The sequence below is a fragment of the Nestor notabilis genome, unplaced genomic scaffold, assembly GCF_000696875.1.
Source record: "Nestor notabilis isolate BGI_N333 unplaced genomic scaffold, ASM69687v1 scaffold6396, whole genome shotgun sequence".
NCBI lineage: Eukaryota > Metazoa > Chordata > Aves > Psittaciformes > Psittacidae > Nestor > Nestor notabilis.
The window spans coordinates 77647-88863 of record NW_009933280.1 but is presented as its reverse complement, the minus strand read 5'-3'; the positions used below and the strand labels follow the sequence as shown (position 1 = coordinate 88863).

Sequence of the window (11217 nt, the reverse complement as noted above, 5' to 3'; positions counted from 1 at the left end):
ACCTCCCCCAGCCAACTTGGTGTCCTCTGCAAACTGACTGAGGGTGCACTTGATCCCTTCATCCAGATCATCAGTGGAGATATTAAACAACACTGGCCCTAACACTGAGCCCTGAGGGACAGCACTAGTGACCGGTCGCTAACTAGATGTGATGCCATTCACCACCAGTCTTTGGGCTCAGCCATCCAGCCAGTTTCCAACCCAGTGAAGAATCCTCCTATCCAGGCCATGAGCAGCCAGTTTCTCCAGGATAACACTGTGGGAGACAGGGTCAAAAGCTTTACTTAAATCCAAATAGACAATGTCCACAGCTTTCCCATCATCTGCCAGGCAGGTCACCTTACTGTAGAAGGAGATCACGTTGGTCAAGCAAGACCTGCCCTTCATGAACCCATGCTGACTGGGCCCGATCCTTCCGTTTTCCTGCATGTGCTTTATGATCTCGCTCAGGATGATCTGCTCCCTGATCTTCTCCAGCACTGAGGTCAGGCCTATAGTTTCCAGGGTCTTCCTTCCTGTGGCTTTTGTAGAGAGGCATCACACTGGCTGACCTCCAATCCCCTGGGACCTGCCCACTAGACCAGAACTGCTGATAGATGATGGAGCGTAGCTTAGCAAGCTCCTCTGCCAGCTCCTTCAGCACCCTTGGGTGTAACCCATCCAGCCCCATAGACTTGTGTACGTCTAAGTGGAGCAGGAGATCTCTAACCATTTCTTCCTGAATTATGGAGACTTCAATCAGCTCTCCATCTCTGCCATCCAACTCAGGGAACTGAGTACCCTGAGGATGGTTGGTGTGACTATTAAAGACTGAGGCAAAAGCAGTATTAGGTACCTCAGTGTTCTCCTCATCCTCAGCCACTAGGTTTCCCCTAGTATCCCTAGAGGATTGAGGTTCTCCTTGGCCCTCCTTTTATTGCTAATATATTTGTAAAAGCATTTTTTATTATCTTTCATAGCAGTGGCCAGATTTAGCTCTAGCTGTGCCTTTGCCTTTCTTTCTACATAACCTAACAACATCCTTGTACTTTTCATGGGGTGACAGTCCCTTCTTCCACAGGTGATAGATTCTCTTTTTTTTTCTTTTTTCCTGAGTTCCAGCAATATCCTCCTGTTCAGCCAGGCTGGTCTCTTCCCCGCACGTTTCATTTTCGGCACATAGGGACCACCTGCTACTGCACCTTAAGGATTGCATTCTTGAGAAGTGTTCAGCCTCTCTGGAGCCCTTTTTCCTTCAGTGATGTTTCTGAAGGAATTCTGCCACCCAGCGTCCCGAACAGGCCAAAGGCAGCCCTCAGAAGTCTAAGGTGGAGATTTTGCTGACCTTCTTCCTGACTTCTCCAAGGATTGAAAATTCAATAAGTATGTGATTTCTTTGCCCAAGACAGCCTTCAACCACCACATCACCCACCAGTCCTCCTCTGTTTGCTAACAGCAAGTCCAGCCAGGCATCTCCCCTAGTTGGCTCACTCACCAGCTGGGTTAGGAAGTTATCTTCCACACCCTCCAAGAGCCTCCTGGATTGTTTCTTCTCTGCTGTGTGGTACTAAGGTAGGGGTACTGAGGAAGGCAACACTGCCCCTCTACTCTGCTCTGCTCTCGTGAGACCCCACTTGGAGCACTGCATACAGTTCTGGTGTCCTCAGTGTAGGGAGGAGATGGAGCTGTTGGAGCAAGTCCAGAGCAGGCCACGAGGACAATCAGAGGCTGGAGCACCTCCTGTACGAAGACAGGCTGAGAAAGTTGGGGCTGTTCAGCCTGGAGAAGAGAAGCTGAGTGGAGACCTCAGAGCAGCCTTCCAGTATCTGAAGGGGGCCTGCAAGGATGCTGGAGAGGGACTCTTCATCAGGAACTGTAGCAACAGGACAAGGGGTGATGAGTTCAAACTGAAACAGAGGAAGATCTAAGGAAGAAGTTCCTTACTGTGGTGGTGGTGAGGCACTGGCACAGGTTGCCTAAAGAAGTGGTAAATGCTCCATCCCTGGCAGCATTTAGGGCAGGTTGGACAGAGCCTTGAGTGACATGGTCTAGTGTGCAGTGTCCCTGACCATGGCAGGGGGGTGGGAACTAGATGATCTTAAGGTCCTTTCCAGCCTTAAGTATTCTATGATTCTATGACACAAGCTGGGGGGTAATACACTGTCTACTCCAAGGAGTAACCAGTTGCCAACCTCCCTTGTCTCCTAGGTTCCTTCCATCTGTCTGATGGCAAGAAGGTAGGGGATCCTAAAGTTCTTTTGTTTCTGGTGGCTGGCTTGATACTCTCAGGGATGGTAGGGTCTTCATACCAGGCAATCTCCTCCTCGGATCCCCTTATGCTCCTTAGCCATTCCACCTCTTCCTGTATCTCTTCCACCATGCAGAGCAAATCGTCAACCTGCTGACATCTTACACAGCCACCACCTAACATCACCGACAGGCTCTGGCACTCACTACAGCCAGATGCCTGGACATGTTTATAAAGGAGCTCTGTCTGTGTCACCATGTCCTTCCTGGCCAGCAGAGAAGACTCAGTTTTCTCTGCTTTCTGTCGAGAGGACGCCATCCTACAGCACTTCATCGATGACCGCGGCCTGAGCGCATCTCTGCAACCTGCAGAGATCCCGGATCCCGGCTGCCGCAGCCACGCTCCCGAGGGCAGTGTTTTACCCGCTCTGGGGTGGTGCCGCCCCTCCTGGCACCGCCCGATATGAGTCAGCTGGTGAGTCAGCAGTGCTGCCGAGTTCCGGGCGAGTCCCGGCAAGGACTTGAGGCTGGTGCGTGGCTCTTTGCTGCTCAGGCAAAAAATGGTTTTAGTCTTCTTCTAGCTTGGAAACCTGATTGATTGATAGCCTAAAGTGGAGACATACTAGGAAGTGGTTTCTAAAGCACCGCGCGTAACAGCAGCTTCACAAACTACTATTCAAAGATATGGTTTATTCAACCATAACCTTATCTATTACATGAACAACCTAAAAAGTTGTCAGGCAGAGATAAAGATGGGATAGGAGCCAGTGACCCCCTGCAATGGTGGCCTGTTGAGGAAAGGAAAGATAATGGGTAAAATTCCCCAGAGTGCTTGACTGTAGAAAGTGTCTCAGACAGATCCCTACAGAAGCATGGTGGAGTGGAAGAACTTTCCCCTTGCAAGTGTAAGGCAAAAAAAGCCACTATGTGGACTTGAACCAAGGGATATCCTGATCCCTTTCAGAAAAGGATATGGAATACCAGGCAGGATGGCTTCAAAAGGAGATTTAGACTTGACAGCTGTCTCTGCTCTGTGGGGCCACTGTCAGAGTCATACTTGAGGGACAGGCTGCAAATGAAGTCATCTTAGTAGAACTACCAGTGTTAAAATACCTGATCCAACCAAAGGATGACTCTGATGGAAGAGAAATCCTGGGCAAGGCAATGCTAGACTCTTGACCACAAGAGTCTAGGGAGAATTTTTACTCCAAAAGCTACAACTCCACTAGACCTAGAGTGAGCCATTGAGTCCCAAGGCTCAATGTCTTGGGAGCAGTGCCTTTCAGAAAGCAGCTGCAAGGAGTTCACTGAGGCCTTCACAAAAAGACATGCATTTTGCTTCCTTCCTTACCTTGGGCAAATATTCCAAGTTCTCTGCCTTACGCAGAAGCACTGTGTCAGCAGGTCACTGCAACCAGAGTTTGCCTTGTGCCGAGATAACAGTGATTGTGTTGTATTAAGTTAACTTGTTTTGACATTCAGCAATGGTGTTTCACTTTGGCTAGACCATCATGCCTACAGGTGCCAGATAAAGACAAGGACAAGTTGTAAATGTCACCCTTTGTACTCTGTGGTGTCCAGCTCAGTTGCAATCAACCCAAGGTAGGATTTGGAACATAGATAAAAGTAGCAGTGTTTTGCTTAGGAAATTAAGGGAAGAGTGGGTCAGGGACCAAGGATTTTAACTTGAGGAATTTGACTTCTTTCATTCCAGATGTTTTGGGTTCATCTTATGCTCTCACAATTAGCTGGCATATAGGCTTTGCTTCCCAATAAAGTGCATATTGTGCTGATAACTAACATGGATGCAGCAGCATCTACAAAACATCACTCCTTTAAAACTTCCACTCTAAATACTAGGCTGCAGATACCCCTCGCAATACCCAGGACCACCCAATATCAATGATTACCTCTTTTGTCCGGCTTAGGGCACAACAGCTACTTCCAGGACTTCCAGAAGGACATGCATTGCATGTAAAACAAAGTGGAAGAGTCTATCCTGGAACTGATCCTCACCTAAGGCAGAAAAAGTTTATATCCAATGAAACCATTTCATTATTATCTCCCCATCCATAGAAGTGTTCAAGGCCAGGTTAGATGGGGCCTTGAGCAACCTCGTCTAGTGGAAAAGGGGTTGGAACTAGATGACCCCCCATGGCAAGGGGTTGGAACTAGATGAGCTTTAAAGTCCCTTCCAGCACAAACCTTTCTATGGCTATGGTGTGGTCTCTTTTATTTTCAAAGGTGTTTGCTATAAAAGAGCTTGCCTCTGAGGCAAACAATAGGTCCTGGAATTACTAGAATGTTTCTTCCCCACTGTATAGAAGTGTATTTTGCTTTTGGCATGGTCCTGGAATTACGTGGAAGCAGAGAAGCAGGGCAGGGTGGAAGTCTGGGCAGTACAACTCACCAGGTATAACTGTGTCCTCATATTAGAGAGGTGATCAAATTGCACTCGAGATGAAACCCTACCTTGCAAACACCCACACAGATAAGTCCTCCCAGGACACTTGTCAGCTTACTGCCAGCACTGAGACCATGCAAAGTACCTGGAGCACTTCCCACTCATGTGCACTGACACAAGCCACACAGCAAGTATGTCCTTGCAAGCCCAGAGAACCAACAGGAGAGAGAAAACCACTGCCAGAAAAGCCATGAGGAAAGTTGTTTCATTCCCAGCCAAGTGAGTCAAGGGAACCAAAGGACAGGACTTGTTCGCAAATTTAGAGCAGCACGTAGGTGTGTGTGGCCAGGGCTTGCTCCCACTTGTACTGCAAGAGGTTATCCCATCTCCTGCGCCAACACGCTTACACACCCACATGGTGAACACTCCCCAAGACAAGAGCTCGAGGAAAAACTCAACTCAGATCAGACCAAAGGGCTGAGCAAAATGCCTGAGAGAGACACTAAAAAGAGAAGCCCGACATCATACATGAATCGTTTTGTTCCTTCAAGTTAAGAGAATTTGAACAGGATCCTTTTCACTAGACAAATTATGGTTTGTGTTACACCACATCCATCATCTCAGCATAGGTCAGCAAAGAGGCATGGCTGGGCAATGAGTTTAGTTTAATACCACATCAAAACCTGCCTGTTTTTTCATGATACAAATCATTCTTTTGTACTACTAATAATAGTCCATAATAGATAATCTGTGAGTTTATAAAGCCCTTTAAAAATAACATTGTCCAGATTACATATACAGTCAAAAAAGAGGATAAGACATGCACTTTTGGCAAAATACACCCACTCAAGACACATCTCCAGGTCAAACCAAAGTTTATGAAGGATTTTGATAGAATTAGTCATTTGCGGGGGCTGATTCTTGCCATCAGATTTCCCAGCATAGCCAAATACTGTTAAATCAATTGCAGCAATGAACAACTTGGTTTTCCTCCCTGTGTTGCCTCCAGGCTACTATGCCATAAAAGATGAGCTGAATATACAGGTAATAGAGTTTTATATAACAAGTCCCAAGCCACACCTTCAATTCTGAGGCACAGATTCAGCAATAAGTGCCAATACTGTCAGAGGTCATCTTAAGACAAAACTTTCCACTCTCTTCACTAAGCTTCTAGGTAGACCCTAAAAGCCAACTACAAAACTGCTCTGCTTCTGTAAGCCTCACATTGCAGCACTCCAGCCAAAGGGTCTCAGGTGAATTTGGCAGGATCGAGCCCATACTACCATGCTATGTGTGGTAAACTCAGTATAATTTAACAAGAGGAGCTGAGTATATTCCCAGTTCAGAGCACTAGGACATGTGTGTGAATGGCATTCCAAGAGGACAGAGGACTGTTCTTGATTTTTGAGCTAAGTATTTGCAGGTAAGACTCAAATATGCTCTATGAAAGTGAGGGTTTTTTTTAGGAAATCTGCCATTAACTAACTGAGTAACATGGAAAAGCTGAAGTGGTTTTGTCTTCCAGTGGAAAATTCAGTGTATACAACCACAAAGCAATTGCTGGAAGACAAGGAGGAAAGCTGTCAGGGTTTTCAATGAAAACTAAACAAAGCAAACCTGCAAAAATGAACCAGTCTTTTTTTGCTGCTTTTTCGGCATATAACACAATACTTCTAACTTTTTTATTTTTAAATCCATTCAGTACAAGTTCTTGTTCTTCATAACAGGGAATTATTCCTTATTTCCAAAAAGGCAGAAGGTTCTGCAGCTAGGGCAGAAGAGCTGCCACCCCCATCCTAAGAGCAACTCTGCTAAACACATGCAGTGTCAGGCTCAGTCCCACAAAACCAGACCTAAGTTATAGATAAAGCTTTCATGAGCAGTGTGTCATCCTCAATGGATATGGTTTCCCCTTACATTTCAGATCTGGTCTGGTGATCATGCTTCCATCTTCTCACCCAGAATCCTTTTCCATTTGATACCTTCTCATATGATGACACACAACCCCTACGTTCTTCCAGCAGCACAGAACAAGCAGCGTTTCCATTTTCTCTGGAAAGAAATAACAAGTTCTGTCTTTGCCCTTTCCTTCAGACTAGACACACATATCCTTGCCCATCTACCACTGTGTTACATACACCTGTGGCTCTCTAAAGCCATTCTGTCTTCAAAAATTTGTCATTTTTATCATGCTGATGCTTACAGCATGCTATTCCGAAAGTAAGTAAAAGGACTGTATCAAGTGGAATTATTCACTTCATTCTACAGTTTGAGAGTTGATTTTGTTTCAGAATTTGGAGACATTTTGATAGTAATTTTTAATGATTAAAAAAGCGTTTAGGGGATACATAATTCAGCCTTTTGGCCATGATACCTTGAGAGCACGAGACAGCTTGTACAGCAAGGAGGGATGAAAAATACCAGGTTAACAGCTGAACTTGGGATTTTTCCATCGACAGTGTGTTACAAAGACACCTTCTTTGCAGCAATCACCTTTGAACAAATTTGCAAGTAGATGAGATCAGCATGCACAGTAAAAAGCCCAAAGAGTGTTTAAACTTCTTGTTTGAAGTTTGATAAGTTAAAAATATGTATTTGTCTAAATCTTAAGGGAAAGAAAGGAATCTCCAAGGTCCATCCTTTGCAGCAAGCTGGTGTATTCATCCTCCTGAACAAATAATGATACGTCTAATTATTGTGAAAATATTCCAAACTGGCTAATGTTATATGTGACAGTAAAAGGGTTTTGATTAACCAGAAATGGTTTGAGAGAGTATAAAAGTAACTCTTTCCCATTACTTCTTTCTGCCCTACCCAGATGAATCAAGCTCACCCCAAGCCCCTGCCAAAATCTGGCAGGATGAACTGGAGAACAGTAATTTATGTGATTTTACTGGCAAGCCTTCCCATAGTCAAAGCCCTGCCTAGAAGTTATGAGGACATAGGTAAGAATATATCTTATGGTTTCACTCTATTGTTTTTTATAACATTGATGGCTGCAGCTTCTCATCCATGGTTATTTGGTATCTTGCTTTGCCTCTGCCAGTTCTACATTGGTGTTTTCTGTGGGTCAAAGTTATACAACCAACTTCAATCTGTATAAATTATTTGTGATCAGCCTTAGATGTGTTGCTTCTTAAAGGCTTGAGAATCTATTTAGTGTGCAGGACAGCCAGTGGTTACTGAGAGGGGAATTCAGTCCACAGGAATGTGGTTTTGCCACTGGCTTTAGGTACTCCAAAACCTGCTGAAGTGAAGCCTGTGGTTTTCTGGCCTCCCTTCTGCAATGTGTGAGGAAGTGAGATAGAGGAGGCCCAAGAGGGATGCTACCTCCATCTCTGGTGGCTATTCAGAGTAGCTAAGTTATGCTATTGCTATGTGTTTTCCTTTGGAAGGGTCTTACTCTTTCTTCATTGACTACTGAGAGCTTACAATGACCAAATTTATCACTAAGGCCTAAAAGTGGGGCCTAAAATAAAACGCTTCTTTCCCATTACATATTGTGATCATTAGTCAGCTCTTTTTTCACCTGTATAAATTCCAAATGCAGTAAATGGCCCAACAGTGTACCACAGACCTGATGTTTGTGTTGTTTTTCTCATGTTTTCATCAGTTAACACCCCTACATTGCTCAGAGGGATAAACTGGTTTATTTCTTTGATTTGTTTGATCCTTTTACCCTAGTCTCAGCCCTACTGATGTGAGGGCAAAACAGTCACACCTTGATCTGGGAGCAGGCCTCTTACTTTAAAATTAATGTCTGTATTCCCAAACAAACAAGAAACTCAAGAAATCATGGCATTTAGATTTGCCCATTAATAAAGGTGCAGTGGCAAAGGAAAAATATTTGCACAGTATTTTCCACATAAATGGGACACTTACTTTCCTCTGAGCCAGTTCACAACATGGACAGAAGGATGCAGCTCTGTGGATTTTGGAGGAGCTTTGCCTGCCATTGTAGTCCTTATTTTATCCCATGTTTTCTACACAGAAAATCCTTCATCAGTAGCTAGAGTGGTCAAGCACACCTTAAGATAGCTAAGGCAAGGTTAAAAGGTGTTTTTAAGGTGCTTCTTTAATCATGTGCAACATCAAAGTAGCTGAACACCCCAGGTTTTAGTGTACTCCTCCCCACAATACTTGTGCTAGGCAGGGAAATTATATTGGCCCTAATACATTATAGGTCAGAAACAGTTTCACATCCTTGTGCTTAAGTCAGATAGGAAGTTAAATCTCAGGCCTTGCTGCTCCCACTGCTAATACCCCAGGCACTGAATTATCTTTCTCCTAACCTGCAGTACCAAAAAACAGAAGAGAAGATATTTGATGAAGCACTTAGCAAACATTTTTTCTTCAAATTCTCTTGTTTTTTTCAGAGGAAAAAACCAGCATTGGCCAACGTTTTTCACAGCTGCAGAAGAATAATTTTAAAGCCATGTAAGTCATCCAGGTAAAGCGTCTACTTACGAATTAGCTGCCACTGCACATCCTTGTGTTGCTTGGAATGAGCACACACGGCAAGTCAAATGCTCACGAGTTCATGCCAACTCAGCCCCAGTGACATGAACCCTCTTACTGTCTCACATGTAAAAGTTACAGGATTAGTTTCTTAGCTAGCCAGCAACAGGTTTAACAGTGTGTGTTCTTCTCCTAGGGCCCTGGTCATGTTTGCTCAGTACATGCAAGGAGGCACATTTGGGAAAGCAGTTAAAATGGCTGAGGATGTCACAGACCTTGCCAAAAGGTGTGCTGCTGCAGCCAAGGACAACCCGGACTGCCTGAAGCCCTTGGTAAGCACATCTACCCTTCTAATCTGGCAACTGTTTTCACAAGTGATTTGTCATGTCAGAGCCCTCATGTATGTATTCCCAGAGGGGCATGAATGCATTGTTAAGAGACTTCCCTGTGTATTTGTGTTTGGCCTTACTGACTCTTTGGTTCTCCAGGCTCCCATCTATAAAGCGTCTCAAGATCAGTGGAGGAAAACAAAGCCCCTCTCCTCCCCCCATCCCAAATATCACAGCATCTTTACCTGCATCCATGACCTGCATTTCTCTAGAATATGTTCAGAAAGATGTGCCTTTATGGCTGGTGTAATCAAGAAAAAGGGACTGAATAATGTTATAAGGTCAGAGTGTTTGACAACCATTCCACTTGGAAGCATGTCTCGGCATAACAGTAGGTACCAGAGTTCAAGAAATCATCACCCAGGTTTTAGAGGTCAGTCTGATTTTCACTGCAGTTAAAGCAGGAAGGAATGAAGAGAGAAACAGTTCATGCAAGTTGGGGCTTGTTGGCTTGAAGTAGCCTCCTTGGAGAGCTCAGAGGAGCAAAATGGAATCCTCACACAAATTAACTTTTTCATAATTTTCACAGGACAAGATCTTCCTTGATACAATATGCCAGGAGGAAAATCTTCCCAGCTTTACTGACTGCTGTGCTAAAAAGGATCCTGAAAGAAATGGCTGCTTCTTGACTCTTAAAAATTCATCGAGAGGGTTCATTTCTCCTTTTGAAATGCCAAATGCAGAAGCTGCCTGCAAAAGTCATTCACAGAATCAACATCTGTTAACAGGACAGTAAGTAAATAAGTCATAAATTCGTTGCCTAGATAAGACAGCTATGAACCTGCAGACAGCAAATACAGTTTTCAATGCAGCTGTCAAGTTCAGTCTAAGATTCTCTGCAATCTTGTGCTCGTTCTTCTTTTTAATGTGAATTATTTGCATAATTCATCTAGCTGTACTGGTCATTCCACAAAGCCTGTTCTGCCATCGCCTGCTTTGGATATAGGTCTACATGACAATCTGCCCTGCTTTATTGTAGTGCATGTAAAGGCCTCATCTGAAACCAGGAGGCTCTGTTTAGTCCTTAAAAGCCAAGCAGAAGTTGTGCTGCTTCTGAACAAGAACTGGCAGGATTTGAGATTTCCAGGAAACTGGCCACCCCATCAGCAGTTTCCAAGATAAACACCACACCACGTAGCTTGTTATGACAGTAAAACAGTCACTTTTAGCAGCTACCATTTTAATTTCTGGCAGAGGCAGCTATACCACTGTTGCCCCTGCATGTGGGGGCTTACTGGGAAACTAAAGATGTTTTTCCCTGGGTTTCAGATTTATTTATGAGGTTGCCAGAAGGCATCCTTTCCTCTATGCCCCCACCATCCTTTCCGTTGCTATCCGGTATGATGAGGTGGTGAAAAACTGCTGCAGAAGCACTGAAGACCTCACTTACAACCTGGAGGAATGCTTTCGGAGACAGGTACTTCATCACAGGCTACAGATAGCAGCCACTTCTTCACAGAATCATAGAAGGACAGAATGGTTTGGGTTGGAAGGGACCTCAAAGCTCATCCAGTTCCAACCCCTTGTCACAGGCAGGGACACCTTCCACTAGACCAGGTTGCTCCAAGTCCCATCCAACCTGGCCTTGAACACTGCCAGGGATGGGGCAGCCACAGCTTCTCTGGGCTGTGGTCTCACCTGTGCCAGGGCCTCAGCACCCTCACAGGTGAGTTCTTAGGAAGAACTTTTTCCTAAGATCTCATCTCAGTCTCCCCTCTGTTAGGTTAAAGCCATTCCTGC

At 44.7% G+C, this 11217-nt stretch overlaps 1 protein-coding gene across 1 annotated transcript in view; it reads left to right on the top strand.

The window, feature by feature from the left end:
- The first annotated feature begins 2689 nt into the window (after nt 1-2689).
- LOC104407501 (alpha-fetoprotein-like) overlaps nt 2690-11217 on the top strand; it is a 15331-nt gene continuing 6803 nt past the window's right edge. Inside the window, exons 1-5 of the mRNA XM_010016803.1 lie at nt 2690-2756; nt 9007-9067; nt 9285-9420; nt 10007-10209; nt 10747-10894. Coding sequence (XP_010015105.1) covers nt 2690-2756; nt 9007-9067; nt 9285-9420; nt 10007-10209; nt 10747-10894 — 615 coding nt within the window. The remainder of the gene's footprint in view (nt 2757-9006; nt 9068-9284; nt 9421-10006; nt 10210-10746; nt 10895-11217) is intronic.